The 23272-nt window shown below is 38.4% G+C and overlaps 2 protein-coding genes across 4 annotated transcripts in view; one reads left to right on the forward strand and one right to left on the reverse strand.

The window, feature by feature from the left end:
* Window positions 1-620: 620 nt before the first annotated feature.
* LOC125232598 lies at window positions 621-5470 on the forward strand. Of its 2 annotated transcripts, none has more exons than XM_048138336.1 (3): window positions 621-863; window positions 1469-2523; window positions 4319-5470. In XM_048138336.1, exons 1-2 carry the CDS (start codon window positions 728-730, stop codon window positions 2503-2505), a joined length of 1173 nt encoding a protein of 390 aa, XP_047994293.1. In that variant the 5' UTR covers window positions 621-727; the 3' UTR covers window positions 2506-2523; window positions 4319-5470. The 2 variants fall into 2 exon arrangements, with proteins under 2 accessions (XP_047994293.1, XP_047994283.1); XM_048138326.1 differs by having other exon boundaries at window positions 1469-2510.
* Window positions 5471-5939: 469 nt separating this feature from the next.
* The window catches only part of LOC125232585 (transcription factor p65), a 55217-nt gene continuing 37884 nt past the window's right edge, over window positions 5940-23272 (reverse strand). The window contains exons 5-16 of one of the 2 annotated variants that reach the window (XM_048138314.1): window positions 21282-21463; window positions 18245-18477; window positions 17869-18024; window positions 17695-17773; window positions 15985-16062; window positions 11865-11903; window positions 11475-11575; window positions 10700-10855; window positions 10137-10304; window positions 9209-9298; window positions 8929-9089; window positions 5940-6709 (exon numbers count right to left, since the gene is read on the reverse strand). In XM_048138314.1, the coding sequence (XP_047994271.1) occupies window positions 6697-6709; window positions 8929-9089; window positions 9209-9298; window positions 10137-10304; window positions 10700-10855; window positions 11475-11575; window positions 11865-11903; window positions 15985-16062; window positions 17695-17773; window positions 17869-18024; window positions 18245-18477; window positions 21282-21463 (1456 nt within the window). In that variant the 3' untranslated portion in view covers window positions 5940-6696. Of the gene's footprint in view, window positions 6710-8928; window positions 9090-9208; window positions 9299-10136; window positions 10305-10699; window positions 10856-11474; window positions 11576-11864; window positions 11904-15984; window positions 16063-17206; window positions 17774-17868; window positions 18025-18244; window positions 18478-21281; window positions 21464-23272 lie in introns of those variants that run through there. The other variant, XR_007177765.1, reaches the window with a different exon arrangement.

Here is a 23272-nt window from a genome sequence, read left to right on the forward strand (position 1 = left end):
AATATGTATAACAATTTTTAATACACCTGTTTGAGATCGTCAACTTATTCACATTCACATTGCATTGGATATATACATCCACAAGTCCCACTCGTCCATACCATGCAGCAAATTAATTCTTTTTTGGAAAATAAAAATAACATGATACACACTTCTATAGTCAAAGAAACGGTACAGATATATCATTTTCTCATGCGTAATGCGTAATTCAATGCAATGTTTGTTTGCTATATGCTAGTATGTTTAACTCCTTTTTACATATCCCTAGAATTGCATGTATATTTGATATCAAAAATAAACGTACTCGATATTTAGGTTTACCACTTAACCCAGGCGGTATGTAATGTGATGCTTCGGTACTTTCGAACTTAGTAACTACAATTAAATCTCAAGCATTCAGCCTGTTCGCCATTAACTTTGTATAAATATAACAACCGTCTTATTTTGTTCAGATTATTGCACAGTTTTTCTAACCCGGAATAAAAAATACGTATTATACTCGGTTTCGTCCTCTATATTAGCATAATAGACACATGTAGTATCGCGTAGCGCATGCCATTTCACACTTTTTTGAGAATTTTATTTGATTTTTTTTTTTTTTTTTTTGAAGGTAGGTTACTTACCCGCTCCCAACTATCTACCCGTACTTCATTCGCTTTTTAGTGCCCCGCCGTTTCACATCGCGCTCCCGTGTTAAAGTGATAAATCAGTGATTAAAGTTGTTACAATGCCTAAACGGAAACGTGAAAAGGATAAGGATAGTTACGACTATCTTTTAAAGAAAATAAAACGACTCGAGAAGAAATTACGAGCACCTGATCGGGACAAACATCGTGACTCATCGATCTCGCAGGATGAATCAGGTATGCCATATACAACCTTGTTTAATTGTAACAAGTTCTATGTAAACATCGTTCGGTAAATTTATTTGCTTTTAAATAGCAAATTGTATTTTGCAACGGACTAATTGCAAAATAAAAATAACTTAATACCAACGTTTAGTAGTCACTATAGGTAATTCTGCTACTTACTTATCCTGTTTTCGTACATGGTACCTAACTACTTATGTTTGAGCTGCGGACAGTACGGTGGGACTGTTTCTTCTTGAACAAAGTAGGTTATATTACTTTATTTATAGTTAATGAATATAATACCGTAATTAAAACTATACGTAGGTACCTATAGTGTAGGAATGTAATACGTAATTGTAAACAATACAGTTCTCGGCACCGGGCAGTACTTGCTATGCATTGGGACTGTTCTGCCGACTATTTACGTAAAGTGTAAATAAAAATGCATTGCATTTTTTAGAATACGTGTTTGTTACGTATGACGTATAGTGACCGTAGTACACTAAAAAGTGTGGAATAACAGTTTGGGGGCAGTTCTTGTTAAATAAACTTGCGACTGCCACTTACACAGTTATTGTATACTACAAGGTGGTCATAAGGCTGTGTCTCCTTTTCAGACACGGACCTTTTAGACGCATGGGCGATTCCTGAGGATGATGCCAATGGTGCGTTACCGGAACCGAACCAAACAGATGGTTCGTTATCCGATGAAGTTTCTCAGCCTGTGCTCATCACATCGAAGCCTGCCGTCACCGTGCCTACAGCACAGCCACAGCCGGCTCCTGGCGCGACAGCTAATCCTGCTGCTCCGGCTGCTCCTGCCAGCCCACCTTTGGAGTCTCAAGCCTCCCCCGCCATCGAGAATACTGAACAACAGATACCTGAACCAGAAGAAACATTAGATGCTGATTTGATGGAAATACTGGGTACTGATCCCAATTCGGTTAAGCAATACGGAAAAGATATACAAAAAGACTTGTCAATTAGATTAGAACATTGCGCAACAAACGGATTGACGAAAGAGTTGCGCAAAGAATTCAAGGAGAGATATTTGACACCTGATAACTGCAAATTAATAGATCCTCCTGAAATGAACGCTGAAGTCAAGGCCGCGGTATCGGATGTTGTAATTAAACGCGACAAAGCTATTGAGAATAAACAAAAGCAACTTACCTCTGCTATTAGTTGCCTTAGCGAGGCTATAACGATCCTTATGCAAAACAAAGAGAAAAATACACCTTTGTTGAAACTTCTCATTGATTCAACTAGAATCTTATGCGATTGTCAACATGCTGACACTATTACAAGGCGAAATTTCTTATTAAATGCCATGAAGAAAGAAATGAAGGATCAGCTTCAAAATACAAAAATCGACAAGTTTTTATTTAGTGAAAACTTGGCAGACACTTTAAAATCGGCTAAAGCCATTACCAAATCTGGAGCAGACCTAAAAATTCCGGCACCTAAACCTCAGGCTAAAAAGCCTAATCCCAGTACAAATAAAAATTTAAACTGGAAGCCGGGTCCAGCGCGCAGGCAGCCAGGACCGTCACGAGCGAAGGAGCCTGCGACCTCGACGAGTCATCGGCCCAGGCACACCTCGAGGCCATCGCAGCATCAGCAGCACTACAGGACGAGCTACAGACATCGTTAGCCACGGTAATACCAGGAGGTAGACTAGCTAAATTTTATACTCAATGGCAAATGCTTACAAATGATCCTCTGGTATTATCATATATCGAGGGTTATAAAATTCCATTTTCCAAACCAGTTTCTCAATTAGTACCACCAAGTACAAGAAACTACTCCAGTCAAGAAAAAATACACATACGTGAATCTATTTTAGATTTACTGTCCATTGGAGCTATTTCACAATGTGAGGCGCGAGACGATCAATTTTTGTCGCCTATTTTTCTAATACCCAAGCCGAATGGAAAAATGAGATTTATTTTAAATCTTAAATCATTAAACCAATTCATAGATACATCTCATTTCAAATTAGAGGACTTGCGCACTGCCGTAAAGTTAATCTCCAAAGACTGTTATCTCAGTACATTAGATTTAAAGGACGCTTATTTCCTGATTAAGATACATGAAACCGACAGGAAATACCTCAGATTTCAGTTCGAAAATAATATTTTTGAATTTAATGTCCTTCCGTTCGGATTAAATACCGCCCCTTTTGTATTTACAAAAGTTATGAAACCAGTAGTGAAGTTGCTAAGGTCATGTGGTTATATATCCACCATATATCTCGATGATTTATTACTTATCGGAAAAAATTATAATGAATGTGTTCAAAATATAGAAAATACCAAAAAGCTACTTACCTCGTTAGGCTTTATTATAAATAAAGAAAAGAGTAATCTCAACCCTTCCAAGTCATGCAAGTTTTTGGGATATGTAATAAATTCAAATAAATTGGAAGTTACCCTACCAAAAGAAAAAACATTAAAAATAAAAAATGAAATTAAAAAATTCTCTTCAATTAAACGATGCAAGATAAGAGATTTCGCAAGTTTCGTAGGTCTCCTTACATCTGCATGTCCAGCCGTCGAATACGGCTGGCTTTACACGAAACTTTTCGAAAGATGCAAATTTCTAAATTTAAAAGATGAAGAAAATTACGATAGATTTATGACTATCCCAAACAACTTGCAAAAAGACTTTGAATGGTGGAAAAATATAATAGAAAATTGTAACTGTAAAATCAAAGCAGATTATTACGCATTAGAAATTTTCTCTGACGCCTCAACTACTGGGTGGGGAGTAGCGTGTGGAGACCAGAAGGCCAGTGGTCCTTGGAATGCAGAGGAACGCAAAAGCCATATAAACCAACTAGAAATTATGGCTGCATTTATCGGCCTCAAAATATTTACAAGAAACTTGTACAATAAACAAATCCTTCTTCGCATCGATAATACCACCGCTATCTCCTACATTAATAGAATGGGAGGTATTCAGTTCCCCCATTTGACAGAAATCACAAGGCAACTTTGGCAATATTGCGAAACGAGAGAACTATTTGTATATGCTTCATACATTCGCTCTGCGGATAATTGTATAGCGGATCAGGAGTCGCGACGCACTCATCCGGATATCGAGTGGGAACTTGCTGACTACGCATTCCAAAGAATTGTTAATGAATTTGGATGCCCTAATATTGATTTATTTGCTAGTAGAATAAATAATAAATGTTCGATTTATGTATCATGGCACAGAGACCCCGACGCGTATGCAATAAATGCATTTACAGTCTCCTGGTCCAAATATTACTTCTATGCCTTTCCTCCTTTTAGTATGATATTAAAATCGTTAAGAAAGATTATTAATGATAAAGCCAGTGGCATAATGGTGGTACCACAATGGCCCACGCAACCGTGGTACCCTCTTTTCAAAAGTTTACTGGTTTCAAAACTTTTGGTACTAGAAGCAAATAATAATCTAATTTTATCTGCCACTTCCAGCCGACGGCAGGTGCGCTCACAGACTACCCTGGTGGCCGGAATATTATCCGCGAAGCGATGATAAGAAGAGGTGTCCCACCATCTTCCACACACATACTGTTGGATTCATTATCTAATAACTCATACAAACAGTATGAAGGGTGTTATAAAAAGTGGTTCATTTATTGTATAGAAAATAAATTGAACATTTATGATGTATCAATTCCAGAAATCATAAGATTTTTAACAATAATGTTTAATAAAGGTGCCCAATACGGAACATTGAATTCTTGTAGATCCGCGCTTTCGTTGATTGCTAATGAAAAACTTTCCGATAATGATGACTTGAAAAGATTTTTTAAAGGAGTGTTTCGTTCTAGACCTCCACTTCCTAAATACACCGAAACCTGGGATCCGTCAGTCGTTTTAGATTATTTGGGAAAATGGTATCCCAATGAAGATTTATCTCTCGAACAGATATCTAAAAAATTAATAACACTTTTGGCTCTCGTAACATCACATAGAGCACAAACACTAGCTAATATTAAAATATGTAACATCGAAAATTGCTCCGATAAAATTAAAATTAAAATCCCAGACCTCATTAAGACGTCGCGAATTGGTTCTACACAACCAGTACTGATCTTGCCCTTTTTTAATGAGAAACCAGAGATTTGCCCGGCAAGAACAATCAACTCTTATTTACAAAAGACTAAAAATATTAGAAATCAGGCGGAATGTCTTTTTATCAGTTTTAAAAAACCTCATAAGCAAGTCGGCACGCAAACATTAAGTAGATGGATTAAAAATGTTTTAACCTTAAGCGGAATTGATACGTCATCGTTCACTGCGCATAGCACTCGGCATGCTGCCTCTTCTGCTGCGCACAGGTCCGGGGTCAGTTTAGACTTAATACGCAAAACTGCGGGCTGGAGTTCTACCTCAGAAACATTTGCTAGATTTTATAATCGCCCTGTTATTGATCCGAATCATGATGATTGCTTTGGCTTAACAATCATGAGAAGTTAAGTATTCACCTAAGTATAACTATTAACATGTTTAATCAATAATTAGAATACATGTTGAGTAAAAAATTTACATATTTATATGTACCTACCTATCAATGTGTAAAACGTACATATAAAGTAAATCAATAAAAGATGATTTAAAGTACCTTAAGGTATCTCATTTCATTATACTCATACTTTTACGATCATTGTCTCTAAAAGTCTACATGTGTCTATTATGCTAATATAGAGGACGAAACCGAGTATAATTAGAGATTAAACGAACTTACCTGTAAGTGAAGTTCTATCCTAATTATGCGAAGGTTTCGTCCGAAGATATTAGCAACCCTCCCTCCGCATCGTGTAAATAGCATTACACCCCATTGATCGTAAAAATATGAAGAACCTGCTGGTAGCTACTCTCAAAGAAATGAAGTACGGGTAGATAGTTGGGAGCGGGTAAGTAACCTACCTTCAAAAAAAAAAAAAAAAATCAAATAAAATTCTCAAAAAAGTGTGAAATGGCATGCGCTACGCGATACTACATGTGTCTATTATGCTAATATCTTCGGACGAAACCTTCGCATAATTAGGATAGAACTTCACTTACAGGTAAGTTCGTTTAATCTCTAATAATTGTGATAATGCTGTACTCTGGTTTTGTATAAAACGGTTCACTACATTGTCGACCAAGACACAGAAAAATTTGGGAGATTTACAGACTTAAACCTCTTTGCTAGTCATATATTAAATATTCTAAAAGTTTATCGAACAATATGATGCCGCATAAAACAAATAACAACATTTTAGATCTATAGTCTTATAACTCTTAATTCATTCATAAAGCCCATTCGACGAAGAAGTCACAGACAGCGTCAGTCACACACTCAAAATTCAGGCACATGGAAATATAAAAAATATCGCAGGCCATCTAAGTTATCCTTATCTAGAGCACAATTTGATTGGACTTTTAGATATATATTACTAATTAAGAAAAATACATAGCACTTAATTTTCATACACTACTGTCACATATTATTAACTTTCCATCGTTCCATAGCCCTGGAAGAATTGCTTCCCGAATATTATGAAAAGCACGATAAGTTTTTTCACTAATGCCTGAGTCCAACTTCGAGAAGCAATAGTCATAAACGTAAGACTCTCGTATTATCTTACATGTCATACTCATAAGTCGAAAACTTCTTTTTCCTCGCAATAACTTTAATTCGTCGTGTCGTGTGACGACTATTTCACAAGATTGCGGAAATTAACCAGGCTAGACACTCGCGGTACTCTGGTCCAGTTCAGCTAGAACTGGTCACAGATGTCTTTGGTCTTCATCCCGGCTGCCAGCTCCAGAAAACCCTTCAGCTCGCCAATATTTGGTTAGTTTTACATTGGTTGCCTGAAAATAGAAATATTTTAGAATTTTTATTTGTGGCGGTTAAAGGTTGAAATATAAATAATATAATTTTTAAGAAAAAAAAAAACCGCCGCCTTTGGGGTTCTGGTGAAAGCCTGCGAATTAGGGTGGAGCGTGGTTGTATGGAGAAAAATAAAAATTAGAAATTCATAACGGAATAGGTGTCAAAAGATGCGGAAAAATTTGCAGATTATATTTCTGGCATCAAATTTAAAATAAGGTCCTACTTTTGGCCCTCTACCAGCAGTAAAAGAAAAAAAAAATAAGGTAAAATTAAGAAATAAATTAAATATGTCTGACGTAAATTTTTATTTTTTATTATTAATTAATATTATAAAAGAAGCTGTAATTAAGTGAATTTAACCATAATAATTTTTTAATTTATTAAAAAGTAGTAAATAATGATACTTTAAAATTTCATTTTTAACTCAATAATCACGTTATCATGCGAAATACGATAAACGAAGTAACACGTGCAGTATATTTTTTGGGTTGTATTTTATATGAAAGAACATCTTTAGAGATAAATTTAAAGTTTTGGGTTTTTGCATTTTTCTTGATTTTTCCTATTTTTACATGATGACCAAAAGTGACATTTTAGGCGTTATTAGGCAATTTAGGCATACTTTGAAGCGATATAACTAAAATTTTTGGTTAGACTGATATGTTTTTTAATATGCTATGAGTTTATTTTGATTGATAGCTTTTCTGTCACATGCTAAGAATATTTTTTTAAGCACGAGATACATGTAAATAGGAATTTTTGGAAAATTCCAATTTTGCTATAAATTTAGGTCTCAGAAAAATTGTTGTAAAGTACAAAAAAAATTAATTAAAATCATTTCAGATACCAAAGACTCTGTTTAATATATAAATTTAATAAAAATATGTAGAAAAAAAAAATTTAATTTTACAAAAAAATATTAATATTTTTTTATTAAATCAATGGTAGAGAGCCAAAAATTATATTATAGCTAGATTTTTGAAATTATTTTTCTCGTAATCTTCATAAAATTAGGCATTCTTTGAGTGGTATTGTATTGTATATTTCCAAAATTTTTAAATTCGCTCCACCCTACTGCGAATGTTGGATTATGTAGAAATATGTAGGTATTTTTTTTAAACTGCTTTGAATGCTTTAATTATTTGATGGCAACAAACATCAATATACGTATACCGTTAAGGTTTGAGGAGTTTCCTCAATTCCTCGTGAATCCGATTATAAGAAATCGAAGCTTGACAAAATTTGACTTGAAAAGTCTATTATGCTTAACAAATATAACTAAATAAATGTTACTGTTCTGAACTTAAATGCATGCTGTTCTTATACCAAAGTCACTATAAGTGTGCCGTTCAGATTTGAGGAGTTCGGTTCTGACCATCATCTGCAGTTCCACTGCACCAAATGTCACTATTCTGGACGTAAGTGCATGCTGTTCTTATAAAAATACCAAAGTCACTATAAGCGTGCCGTTCAGATTTTGAGGAGTTCCGTTCTGACCATCATCAGGAGTTCCACTGCACCAAATGTCACTATTCTGGACGTAAGTGCATGCTGTTCTTATAAAAATACCAAAGTCACTATAAGCGTGCCGTTCAGATTTGAGGAGTTCCGTTCTGACCATCATCAGGAGTTCCACTGCACCAAATGTCACTGTCCTGGACGTAAGTGCATGCTGTTCTTATAAAAATACCATAGTCACTATAAGCGTGCCGTTCAGATTTGAGGAGTTCCGTTCTGACCATCATCAGCAGTTCCACTGCACCAAATGTCACTGTTTCGTACGTAAATGCATGCTGTTCCTTAAAAAACACAAAAATCACCATATGTGTGCCTTTCAGATTTGAGGAGTTCCCTCGATTTCTCCAGGATCCCATCATTAGAACTGGGTTCTGAGAAAAATGGGACCAATCTGTATGCATATACATTGAATCAAAAAAAAAATATTTTTAAAATCGGTCCAGTAACGACGGAGACATCGAGGAACAAACATTAAAAAAAAATACGGACGAATAGAGAACCACCTTCTTTTGAGAGATTTGAGGCGGCGGTTAAAAATATGCGCTATCATCGAAGAGCACTTCTGCGAGTTCTGCGTCAATTATCACTATTATCAGTTACAGACAGCATCCGTAGGCTGTCGGAGGCCGAGGGTGGCGATGTTGTCAGACCGTGCAGTGGAACAGTCTCGAGTGCTTACATGGTGGGTATGAGCTCGCCGGTGGACAGCGCGCGCAGGCTGTCGGACAGCTCGGGCGGGCCGAGGGTGGCGATGATGCCGGAGAGGTCGGCCGAGTTGAACTGCATGTCGCTGTCCAGAGAAGGCGCCGTCCCTAGGTCTGGCGGCTGTCCAGTAGGTTGCTGAAAAACACAGCACATTCTTAATTTGTATTCAGTATTAGATTACGTAAAAAAAATACGTATCATATTTTAAGCTATGAGAAAAGCCAGAAGGAATGTGTATAGCTAGTGATACGTACACATGCCATGGGTTGCATGTGCGGCGGTGACGCGTGCAGCATGGGGGAGGCCTGGTGCCCGGGTGACACGGCGCCCTGCAGCGGCGACATCTGCAACGGGAAGATAAATCTATGAGCTATTGGCACCACTGGAGATGGTCGTCTAAATGACAGACAGAGGCTGGCTTTTGTTTTATGGGCCGGACAGTTGAAGTTGATTTAGACTCCCACCTCGTCTCACCACTCGCGCACGAGTGTAAATTATTTAGCTGACATTTCGAGACAACAATCTACTTGAATTAGTCCTCATGACAATCATGACTTGAAGTCCTTAATTTACTTGTACCTCTTGGTTGGGTACATGGGCATTTTCAGAATTTGGGGCCCCTCAATTAGCGTAAGTTGTTAACAAAAATCGTCAGTTTTGTGACAACAATCAAGCATAAAATCTGTGTAAAAATTTACTTTTTTCACATTCTGAATGTAGATTATCGCTTAAAGTTTATGTAATTAATACAAAAACAATATTTGTATAGAAATTTCATGCTTAAGTATCGTCACAAAACTGACAGTGAGTTAATTTTTGTTAATAAGTTAATAACTTACGCTAATTATAACAAAACAAAATATAAAAAAGGGAAGGTGCTGTTTTAGCTGTAACATCTGAGGTGCCATCAAATTCTAACAGTGCAGGATTGGGGCCGATTGGTGCGCTCTCGGGTCTATCATGTTACGCTGCAGTTGTAGTGTGAGTGCAACTCCTCACTCACACTGCTTCACCTCACCCTATATAGTAATAAGAAGCTACTATGTAACAATACAAGCGAGTTCTCCTTTAGTCCCCAACATCACATGGCGACCCTGCCAGGATTTGTTTTGGATTTTTTCTTATTATATAGGTTGAGGTGAAGCAGTGTGAGGGAGGAGTTGCACTCCCACAGTGACCTACCATGGGCTGCATGTGCGGCGGCGACGTGTGCAGCATGGGCGCGGGCTGGTGCGCGGGCGACACGCCGCCCTGCAGCGGCGACATCTGCACCATGCCCGGGTTCATCGCCATGCCGGGGCCCGCCATGTTTTGCATGTTCGGCGACAACCGGTGTTGCGGTGACATTGCCTGTATTGGAACAACAATACATACTTATGGAGAAGTTTTCCGTAATTGTGACTCATAACTGCATTATCGTTTTTGGTCCTATACAAATTTTTCATCCTGGACTGGAATGGGATCGATTGGCATAAAAAACAGTTTGTCAAAATGACCCTTTTCTCATTAATTTGAAATCCAGGGAAGGTCTTTTAAAACCATTTTCACGGGGCAGCATGAGATCTGGTAGCATCGCTAACCCGCTATCATAACACTATATATACCGTACTCTGTATATGTATACCCTACTTCCTCTCAAAGGTTGCAAATATTCCAATAATATGTACAAATAAAAAACCGGCCGAAAGCGACTAGGGGGCCCACCGAGGGTTCCGTACAAACTTATAACTTAAATATTGTCATACATCTCCTAATCCCAGCATGTTGGGCGACACGGCGTGGTTGGGCGACGGGGCCTGCGCGAAGTTCTGCGGGCTCCAGTAGCCGCGCGGGTCGCCCGCGTGCGGCAGAAACGGGTTCGTGTTCGGCACGCATAGCGACGGATCCGGTGGCATCCACGGCTGTAACAAAATATTACAACTGATAATCTATATAATATTTACGGATATTTGATTCACAAGAGCTGGCATGTATGGAATTAATTAGTGAAAGATAATGTCCATATATGTGTAACACATTCATACACTTGTTGCGACGCGCACAGTATCATAGTACGCTATGGTAAAAATCTGTGTAATTTCCTGTTTTCCAATTTGCTTATTATGTATTCTAATTCTTTTTTGTAACTTATTTCTTTTGTGTATTCTGTGTGTATTGTGACAAACAAATAAACGTATATCTATCTATAAACGTATATCTATACACCAATAATACCTATGGTGGATGTGACTGCATACCGATGCAGTTTCGATACTATATTAATGGCAGCTTTCATGAATCAGGCAGTACAAATAATAATAGGTAAAGAGAGAAGTACGGAATGGATGAAAATGTAGTAAAAATTATTGAGTTTGGGCATGGATACAACAGGCTATAATATGTAGATTGGCTCAGTTATCTTGCAATTACAGGAACTTTCGGGTTGTCAATGCAATACTAGAATGAAGATTTGAAAAATAATGCAGCTAGGCTAGGCCTGATTAGAGTGAAGTACGTAGATCCAAGAATAGGTGTGGATACCTGGTACTGCTCAGCGGGGTCACGGTACTGCGCTGCGCTGGGGTAGTGCGGGCTCACGGCCGCCATCGGCGGACTGTGGATCTGCAGCGCCGGACTGGCGTCTGGGAAATATATAATAAATAAATTGCATGTCTACAATAAGCAAAAAGAATGCAACTCAATGAACTTCAACGGCCCTGCAACATTGGTCTAAGGCAACAGCGGCAAGCGGCGGTTATAGCTTGAAGCGAGACGCAGCTATAGGACCTTCCGTTCGCCGTTCACCGCTGTCGTCTTAGACCAATGTCGTGGACAGGGTGTTAGGATCTGTCATCCACGCGGGACGTATTTAGTATTGGAAGAGTTAGAATAATTGTTTAATATGCTGATATTATTTCAGTTTTTACTTACCTCTCGGTTCCTTTTTGATGGCAGATTCGTGAAATCCCACTGCAAAATAAAATATCTGTAAGCATTATTCTTGCATGTTATAATTATGGTAAACATACATTAATAAAAAATACACTCTCAACGCTTTGGACGGCAAGCACAATGCGTAAACTTATAATGAGTTAGAGACTGATATGATAAGAGGTAAATAAACAATAGGTATGTAAAAAAGTAGATGTACACGATGTGCTTGTCGTTTTTGTGTAGTTAACATAAAACCAATGAAAAGTGATTATTACAACAACCATGCAGATTGTAGTGAATATCATAAAATAAGAGCTAGACGCAAAATAAAATATCAGGCTAAAACCATCAGGTTAGTAAATGTTAAAAACTTAATGATATAAGACATGCATTTTAAACGTCGAACTCAATGATTACTAAAATCTACCATAAATACTATGTAAAATAAAAATAATTATACACAACTAATTGAGTACATCGTTACATAAAGAAACACATGGGTAATATATAACAATTATGTTAAGTTACATATTTCACTTCTCTGGTTCTTCTTTATGTAATGAATATTTATTGGGATATTCAAACACAACCATGCCACAAAACAACATCGTACCTTTTGAGATTTAGGAAATTTGGCTGTGCGATGAATAAAAAACACTTTATATTTTATTAGCATATTAATAGTTTCCATGTCACTCAAGCTCGTGTACCAAAAATATATTGTTATAAAAGTGTAAAAACTAGGACTATTTAAACGACTACAAAATGATAGTATTCGTACTTATATCGCTTTGCAGCCTGGTCTAAACATTGAGTCTATGCATATTGTACATTCGTCTAAAATTTCTAACAATACAAATAAATTTCATTGTAGATATGTTTTACTTAGTATATTTGTACTTCGTACATGTATATTTTAGTGGTGTTGTTGCAATACGTAAATGTAGGTTCGCGCACACTGCGAAGGTACCTTTTCATATAAAAATTGGGAAATTTGGCACCAATACTGGTATGTTCGATTCACCTTACTTTAAAGTGCATTCAGGTGTGTAGATGTCTTGCTTGCCTCGGGTTTTATTTGTATAACCGTTCAACACCTACACACATAGCACACCCGCACCATTAGTACCGTTAACTTTGCGTGTATCAAAGTATTATAAAATATTGGTGAATACTTTTATAATATTTTATATAAATATATTTGGAACCTTTGTACAATTTGGACTCTAATTCAAGCTTCTTAATAACTTCTAAGCTGTATTGTGTACTGCTAAGTTGGCAAAATGAAGATTGAATAATGTTACATATAAATTTAATTTACATGTATGAAGGCGTGATACACAGCCACCACCGACACAATAGGCTAGTTTCCTACGAATTAATATTAAATACTGAGGAGTGACGTCACGGTCAATTCATTTACTTAATATCTTTCTCTTTGACTTATTAAATAGAAATTATGTTACAAAATAACTACTGTCCATATTCTTCTTCTAATTATTTGGTGCTTTATTACGTGCACTTCATAAAATATTTTATTTTATGTATAGGAAACTAGCTTATTATAGAGAAACTAAAATACACGGCGTTGAGAATAGCACACATATCCACATTAGCATACAAATAGTAAAGTGAAATAAACTTTGTACTTGTAACAGTTGTAACACCGAACTGCAGAGTGCAACACTATGCGATCATAGTGGCTCTTAGCTCTAACTTAGGATTCTGTTACAACAGACCCTTTAGGTTATTTTATGTCTCATACAGAATATTGAAATTATGCCCTATAATGGTTACGATACTGCAAGTACAGGGATATATGCATAAAATTAAGGCTTAAAAGCATGACAATAAAGTATATTAATATTTCATAGTATTACACTGATTCTGTATGACGACTATTTTCTTCGTGACATTATTTGAGATGTGTATAATCTTATATCTTTAAACGAGCAATTCTTGTATATTTATTTATTTATTTATTTATATATTTATTTATACTGACGATCTCGGAAATTAATCGCTCTAACGATTTCGCTGAAATTTGTTATGTGGGGGTTTTTGGGGGTGAAAAATCGGTCTAACTTATCCTTAGGTCCCGGAAAACGCGACTTTTCGAGTTTTCATGTGTTTTTCTTCGCGCGCCATCTCGTGTGCAGTAGTTGTACTGTTAAGATAGAATTCTTTCGGTCGATGTAAGTACTATTTATTGCTAACACTAGATGGCGACACAGGTCAAGGCTAAAATGAATAGAAAAATACACTGAGTTTTTGTGGCGAATCGCGCGCCATCTCGTGTGGAGTAGTTGTGTTGTTAAGGCTGAGAATTCTTTCGCTCGATGTAGGTACTATTCATTTTTGAACTAGATGGCGACACATGTCAAGGATACGAAACAGAACCGAGCGAAGCTCGGTCGCTCAGATATTAATTATTATGTTACATGTAAAAAAAGGCGTATAACGGTGATGCTGTATCAGTAAATTTCTATACCTACAGATTTTCTTCGAAGATAAAACGCAGACATAATATACATACTTAGTCACGAAAAAAATACATTTAACTCGTATTAAATATCCCAAGAAAAAACGAAACTAAATAAAATATAAATCAAAAGTTCAACGTTTAAAATAACTAACTTCTTTTTATATAAGTTATCTTTAACCAAATGCACAAACAACACTCTTGTCCCAAAACCAAAAATCAACGTAACCAGCCGGGAATCGAACCCGAACTCAATGTAAATATAAGTAATAAAATTATCCTAACATTAACAACAAATAAATAAAAACAATCACGACAATAAATACTTAATAGTATAATGTACATATTGGTTAGTAACACCACCACCATTGATTAAACATTATCTAGACTATGTGCAGTATACTGCACTAATTATTACGACTTATAAGTAAAATATGTATAATAAGTTTAACGCAACGACATAAAACAGTGAACGAATGGCAGGATAGACGTCCTCTTATCACGTTTTGTGTAGTGTGAGTTGAGTATGATACCGTGCGGGCACGCGAATATAAGCGCCAGTTATAATAGTGGCTTTGTCGAAAATTACACTTGGTAAACATTGTATAAAAATAATAAAATATACGAGGCAAATCGAGAGATAAGGCAATATCACCGTTACCCATATTCAACAATACGCGAGTTAATGTTAATAATAAACTGAGATTCCTAATAATTAAGTGAAATTCCTGAATTAAAGACTCCGCCCTACTTATCATAAGTTGAAGTTCTGCATTTGAAACATTAAATCGTGATTGTCTTGGCAATATTGAGGTATTGCTTATCAAAATTTGCCTGAGACACGTACAACTAGATCTCCCAGCCAGGTTACTTTAAAGGTGGCAAATATATAAATGAATAATGGTTATTTGTTATACAAGGGGGCAAAGTTGTATTTTAACGCCGAGTGTGGAATTGAAAAACGAGCAAGTGAAAGGATTCTATAGTTGAACCACGAGCGAAGCGAGTGGTTCGAGAATAGAATCCTGAACTTGCGAGTTTTTTAACACACGAGAAGTAAAATACATTTGCACCCGAGTGTAACACAAAACTTTTCCCCTCAATATAGCGAGGAAACTACAACGCAAAAAATGCGTTTATCACTGCTTCCAGTAGTTCCACAGGTGGTAAATCATCTTTATTACTAGATTCGCCTACTTTTATCAATTTTAAAGCAGTTAATTTGACTTTATTCAAGGTCAAATTACTTTACCCACTAGTGGATAAAATGCGTTTTTACCCGCTGGTATTAAAGGACAAAACACGTGTTTCCGAGCTAGTGAGGGGAAAAATAAATGTCCATGCTCCCATAACGCTAACTATTTACTGGCTTCATTAATAAGGAAATAAGCAAACATCTCCACATGTCCGAAATGATTGATTATTTTGTAGCCACTCTTAAAATATACCTTAAAGTAAAACATCTCATTAATTGGCAATTCGTAAGTCCCACAATTATTGATAATTATATTATCTGCAGCACACATATGAATAAACAAATGAGTGAAGTGCCAACTAATGAGTTGTTTATCGTATAATCCAACACCCTTACTAAGTAACGTAGTTTAAGTACTATAAATACAATACAAAACTTACTGTCTTGCTTGTACGAAGCTAAGAACGAATCTATATTCTGCGCCGTCTTCCGCTTTTTATTACTTAAATAATCCGAATCTAGAACATAGCAAGAAAAAAATATTAACACACATTACAATAAAAGTACCATGTTCAACAGCAACATGCAGCTCTCACGCCATTGAAAAAATAGGTATCGATATGTCAGAATTCAGAATATAACGATTATTAAATCAGCGGACATATTTTGAGAACTTGAGTAATATTATCAAACAAAGTTTTATGGCGCCCTATCAAATCGTCGAGACTTGAAATATAATCGGACGGAAACAATTACTTAGCAGCTGTCTAAAATACGTTAAGTGTAGCACTGACGTATTGTATTGTGTATGGTAATTCTAATTTAAAGTTGGCGCAGAGACCTAATAAGGTACTAATTCTAAGAAAAAATACTAGAAAAATTTGGCTAAGTACGGGGCTGACTAGATTTGTCAAGTTGCAGACTAGTGTATTAAATATAGTCAGAAAATAATTGAAAGCCCGTGTTCATGTTTCAGCTCCCTTACTGCCGGTTAATTTTGAAATTTGCTTCCATCTACCGGCGAATAGTAACAACTAGTTTCGTCAAACTCGGACACAGTAGCATGCGGAGCGACCGCCATGTATAATGCATAATGTTCGGCATCAGTTAAATCCAAGTCGTCCTGGAGCTTTTTAAACTGAGAGGCATCCAGGGCTAAAACGCTTTCAGCTACAAGGATGGTATCACCATCTGTCGGCGGCAAGGGGTGTAGGCTCGCGGGTCGGGAGAGACGAGTCTGAGAAGCCGTCTTCTCATTGTCATCCCCGTGGAGCGAAATGTGGGTGACGCTGTCGGCATAGCTAAGACCTGTACCGGACGCGTTATCTTTTAGGGACGTGTGAGACACGGAGGATTTGAATTTGGAAGGTCGCACTCCGGACACGCTGCTGACAGAGCGGCCCACCGGTTTACTCTTCTTGCTCGTTTTCCCTTCAGATTTAATACTAGGGGCGGGCGATTTTTCCTTCGTCTAAAGAGACGGGAGAGGAAGGAACGCTTCTTGGGCGCAGGCGGCAACGCCGGCTCGCTTCTAGCCATGGTCAGTTCAGTTCGGCTCGAATCTAAGTTACGAGTTATAGGTAACTGTCGACCCGGCTTCAGGAAGCTGTTCACGGACGTCTGAGACGTTTTAAAACCCTCGACCGAAGGAGTTTTACGCACGCGTTTGGGAGGCAAAGGGGGGGCGCGCTCGTCATCCGTGTCCCGCTTGAGGGGCGCAAATTCTATAATGGGGCCGCGGTACGTCTGCACCTGAACGTCCTCGTACTGCTCCGGTTCGGAGATCAGAACGGGGTTCCTGAACGCGAGCTGGAGGCTAGTGTAAGTGCCGGCGTCATTAAAGTCGTCGGCGTCCTCGCTCTCCGCGCTGGCGGCGTTCTGCAGCCGCGTGCGGTTCTCGGTGTAGATCTCGTCGAGCTCCGCGACCTGGTCGAGGAGCTCGTCGAGCCCCTTCTCGGTCTCGAGCGGCGGGTCGGAGGCGGTGCCGTTGAGGTCGGCGATGTCGGCCTCGCCGCTGTCGCCGGAGTCGCTGGCGCTGACGCTGTCGCTGGAGCAGCTGGCGCGCTTGTCGTCGTTGTTGTTGGAGTCGGTGCGGTCGGCGAGCAGCAGCGAGAGCACGGCGCGGTCGGGGAGCGCCTTGCGCGAGGTACCTGCGTAGTCGGGCGTGTACTCGAAGTCCACCGGCGCGCTGCGGGCGCCGTCCGATACTCGTTTCAGAAATATCTTCACCTGAGAGAGGATTTTCAGTGTAAGATAGATTTAATAGAGAGGAAAGTACAAGCCAAGCGTCACGTAGACACGAGCCTTAGAGCTTGCTATGTTACCTTCACGTTCTCCATGCAGGTGGGGTCTCGGTAGGGCGGCGCTTGGAAGGCGATGGCGACCTGCTTGTGCACGAGCACGATGTTGGCGGACGCCTCCCACACGGAGCCGTCGTCGAACGCCTGGCTGAACACCACGTCCACGTCGTCGCGAGTCACCTGAACAAAACAAGTGTTTAATTAAGTAAACGATTGTGAATCCAATTTTAACCGTCAATCGATGACTGTTGAATTGAAGATGGCTCTCTTTATACATATATGTATTCGTTAAAAATGAAGTTCAGTAATTATTGTCCTTGTCAGGTCGTGGATTCTATATAGGATTTGTTGGCAGCACTTGAACGAGATATCTACTGGTCTGTATAGTATGCAGTTTTACCTTCTCACAGAGCAGTATGAGCTCGGTGCCGCCACGCACGCTGGCCGCGCACGTGCTGAGCCGGTTGATCTGCAGCTCGCACATGGCCTTCTTGTCGTAGATGACGTCAGAGACCACTGGGGCCAGCGCCTGCTTGATCTTGCTGGTGTTGCCGCCGGGGATGTACACTTGGAAGCACAGCCGGACGGCGTTCAGATCGATGTTTTGGGGTTGGTTCTTGTGGCTGAAGCCAGCTGGAATAAAACAGATGTTTTAACTTTAGGTACGTACATTACACTACGTCAAGACGGTCCCATTAGAGATTCCAAAATATATAAACGATATTTAATTAAGGATATTAATAATTATTGTATGCAGAATTGTAGACAGTTGTGCGCAGATGCTATAATAAAATAATTTGATAATTCATTTCATTTTCATGGATGTTTTGGATATATTACTCGTATGAAAAAATCGTTAACCATTAATCGTTACTTAACGATCGGGTTTATTTCGTCGATGTTAGTTTAATATCTTAAAATAGATTTATGGATAGTAAAAGTTATATTATTACCTATAAAATCTGTTTAAGGGGGAGCATAAAGCCAGATTATTAGAAAGAACAAAAGTCACGGTGTAGCTCGCAAAACTTGCGACATAGGATATGACCACCGCGCAGGTTTACATCTTAAATCTCAATTACTCTAAAAATATAACTTTGTTTAAAAGTTTCCCTTGGATTTGTAGCCTATACCTATCAAAAATAATTATAGTTATTTTATAACAAAATATTCTGCTATGTGGTATGAAATTTTGATTATTTCATTAAACATATGGTTGTAACAATGTCTGTAAGGTGTTTTGTGCGTATAAGTAGGTACCAAAAATTATAGTTCGAATTAAAATTTCATTTAAGAATCATGTAATGTCAATATAAACCCGAAATTTTGATCAAGGTCTAACTGTCCTTGACCGAAGACTGTTCAAAAAAATATTGAAGGAAGTAAAAATGTTTGTTTAATATATTAGTCAGGGGTATTAGGGCTTAGGCCGATAATGGCATTCGGGCCGGCTGGAGCTACAAAAGAAGTATTTTCGTCCCGCTATTCTCAGCTATGACGCGCTGCGGCCAATCGTGTTATTTTCAACTATGACCTGCACCCATCTATTTAGTTCGGTTATTAATTGCCAGCCTTATACCAGATCGGCAGAATGGGATTTGATACCATAACAAATGTAGCAATAAAATTATACTAAGAAACAAGCATCGTTTTTATGACTACAGAAATTTGCTTTTATCTATCTCTACGATATCTTGATGTCTACGCTACTCGTTTATTATGCTTATGCATGAAGTACCCTTACCTATGTACCTACTAAAAGCATTTTGGCTGCAATACTTGCAAGTTGCAACATGTGTTCCCGCGACCGAGTATGAATAGAAAAGTATTTAGTTTATAGGTATGGTATACGCAGAATTGCTAAGTGTTTTCTCTTATTTACGTATTTCTGGTAAATCGTGCGTTGCTGTAGTGCATAATCCCTCAGTACACGCGAGCCAAGTGGGACAGTAAAATGGTCATAAAGCAGTTATAGAAGCGGTTGTTCTCGCCACGGACATTGATAGAATAACGCGATTCGCCACTGGCAGTGAATCTAATCTGGTCGGGCTTTGTTGATTGATGGATTGTGTGCGGGTTTGTTACAGCAATCCAGAAATCGTAACCAAAGATTAAACTAGATCTATTTTATGACTTTCATGAGCGTAACGAAAATTAGATTAAATATAACAGAAATTATAATGATGATACCGGTTAAAACGACTCAATTATGCGGTTTTAACTGTTTTTACATGAGTCAAGCTATGCGATATGTTCTTTGCATGGTGTGATATCATATTTTAATATTTCCTTTTAAATATGTAGTTGTTTCACATAGTTTGGGCGCATCATGCAGAATCGACGAATTGATTTATATTTTATTGTGAACCTTTTAAACGCCACGCTGGTACAAAGTGCCGTCGTAAATTGTGTCAGACTGCAGGAAGGTTGATATTACACCGTTACTGGCTTTATATTCACGTCTTTGAATGTGATAATTTACTAGATGTGGGATTTGCAGTTATAAAAATACCATAGATGTGTCAATCATAAAGTCATGTGACATATCGGCACAAACGCGTTTGATCATATAAATTGAGTAAACATAATATATACCTACTCGCCCCGCGGACTGCGACGAGACAGATCAGTGACCTTTATCGCTATCGTCGAGGAATGCCCTGTGGGTCGACGATTATTTTCATTTTTAACGTTATAAATATCGCGCGAAATCCATGAAGACATTTATACTACTTTTCTAAGGTCAATGTATAAGTGTTTTATCGAAGTATGTTTGTGGTTTTAGTTTGTGTAAATCTCTGATTCAGCTCTGTGTGTCACTATGTTTTGACAAAGCGGATACCTACATTGGCGTAGGTCTACTCATGCTGCTTATTACGCAACAACCGACTATTTCTGATTAAGCTTTAAATATTAAAAAAATATTAATCATCGAACTACCCTGATACCTAGTATAAAGACAATGAATATCTACTCGCAGTTGTTACAAGATAGAATTAGAATGGAATGGAAAACAACTAATAATTTTTTGTCTCTTGACGGCTACCTTCCTTCCACGATCTCACAGTTAAATTAAATACCTACTAAACACAGCACAAAGACATTATTGATGCGCGTACAGTACATAGCGTATTTAATCTGTTTTATTGTTGACCAATCGTTTGAGTGTAAGTAGAAATACTGATGTAGGCACCAAGGCACCAATACACGTAAGAATAAGTATGACGAGTAAGGATAAATTCACTTGAATGTGTGCCTTGGATCTCCTCTCTGACGCGTAGAACCACCGCTATTTATTTGTAGTTTTATAGTTCCAGTGATGATGCACAAACCCAGTTAATTTGTTCTATTTTATAGTACCGTTTGAGTAAAAGTGGAAATATTGTCAAACCTATACACATTAGAATACGTTTAATATGCAGTAAGGATAAACTCACTTTTGAAAGGGTCCACTTTGATCTCCTCCCTGACGCGCAGAGCCTCCGCGATGTCTTTGCGCTTGACGCACTGGATGCCGAGGTTGCTGAACTGCACGACGGAGGTGTCCGCGTTGCACTCCACGGTGCACACGCCGCGGTTGCACAGCGGCTCGCGGCCCACCAGGTTGTGGGGGTGCGGCCTGGGAAATCACCACAGACATTAAAATGAAGACGGGTTAAGACAAAAACTGGAGTAATACTAAGGGCCACAGTTAACAGACACATCAACGTCATGCAGCACAACTCTTTGGAACTTCTAATGTAATTCAATATTGAAAACGCTTCACCGGTGACAGACGGTTTGATGCAACCGGCCTAACACTTGTCATGTTGTGTTCTTGCCCCGAATAAAACAAACTAACAACTAACCTTTTTTTAAAGTCGCCGTTTATAACTACGAGCTCTTATAGTAAGCAATAAACGGACACTTTAGATGAACTATAGCCAACCTGATCCTGAAAAGTTGCTCAACTGACTAACTCACACAGATATTCATTAGGTGTTCGTATCGTGTCCGAAATCGCGCTTGTTCAGTTTATTTCACCACGAAAATAGAATCTCATCCGTCAATACAGCTCGGACAACTACAATTCGTAATCCACGCTCGATATCTAAATATATAAAAGAAGAAGCTGACTGACTGACTGACTGACTGACTGACTGACTGACTGACTGACATATCAACGCACAGCCGAAACCGCTGGTCCTAGAGATTTCAAATTTGGTACGTAGGTTTCTTATATAGTGTAGAGGAGCACTAAGAAAGGATTTTCCAAAATTCACCTCCTAAGGGGGTCAAATGGGGGTTCAAAGTTTGTATGGGGAAACAAGATTAGTTTGACTATTTTATTCGAAACTTCACAGGAAGATTCCTTAAGACATATGACTGAATACGTGTTTCAGGTTTTTTGAAAATTTAACCCCCAAAAGGGTGAAAAGGGGGTGATAAAGTCAAAAAATCAATATGGGTATCGTTTTTATGGTTTATCGGGTCGCTGATCACGATAAATACAACGTTTTGTAAAATCTAACGAGGCGGAAGTGAAATACCTTCTCCCCTGTTGTGGTGCAATGGGGTTTAAATATCAAAAAAATATATAAAAGAAGATATTGACTGACTGACTGACATATCAACGCACAGCCGAAACCGCTGGTCCTAGAGATGTCAAATTTGGCACATACGTTCCTTATATGGCGTAGAGGAGCACTAAGAAAGGATTTTTCAAAATTATCCTTTTAAAGGGTGAAATGGGGGTTCAAAGTTTGTATGGGGAAACAAGATTAGTTTGACTATTTTATTCGAAACTTCACAGGAGGATTCCTAAAGACATATGACTAAATACATGTTTCAGGTTTTTTTTGAAAATTTGACCCCTAAAGGGGTGCAAAGGGGGTAAAGTCAAAAACACAATATGGGTATCGTTTTTATGGTTTATCGGGTCGCTGATCACGATAAATACAACGATTTTAAAATCTAATGAGGTGCAAAAGGAATTTTCTCCCCTGTTGTTGTGCAATGGGGTTAAAATATCCAAAATAGCCATAAGTATAGATTTAGTTTTTATCTTTACTTCTGGTTCAAGAGATTTCAAATTGACACGGAAGTTCCTTAGAGGAGCACTAAGAAAGGATTTTTCAAAGTTCACCTCCTAGCATGATAATTTGACAGGGGCAAGGACAGGGACAGGGACAGGGACAGGGACAGGGACGGGGACGGACAGGGACAGGGACAGGGACAGAGACAGCCAGGGTTAGGGACAGGGACAGGGACAGGAACGGGATAGGGTCAGGGTTAGGGATAGGGTCAGGGTTAGGGATAGGGATAGGGATAGGGATAGGGATAGGGATAGGGATAGGGAATGCAGGTGGCTCAGTGGGAAGGGATTAAGTAGGCATCGGCGAGTATCCTGCATCCGTAATAACTATTAAATTCAATGTGCTGCAAGAAG

The sequence above is a fragment of the Leguminivora glycinivorella genome, chromosome 1, assembly GCF_023078275.1.
Source record: "Leguminivora glycinivorella isolate SPB_JAAS2020 chromosome 1, LegGlyc_1.1, whole genome shotgun sequence".
Classification (NCBI taxonomy): domain Eukaryota; kingdom Metazoa; phylum Arthropoda; class Insecta; order Lepidoptera; family Tortricidae; genus Leguminivora; species Leguminivora glycinivorella.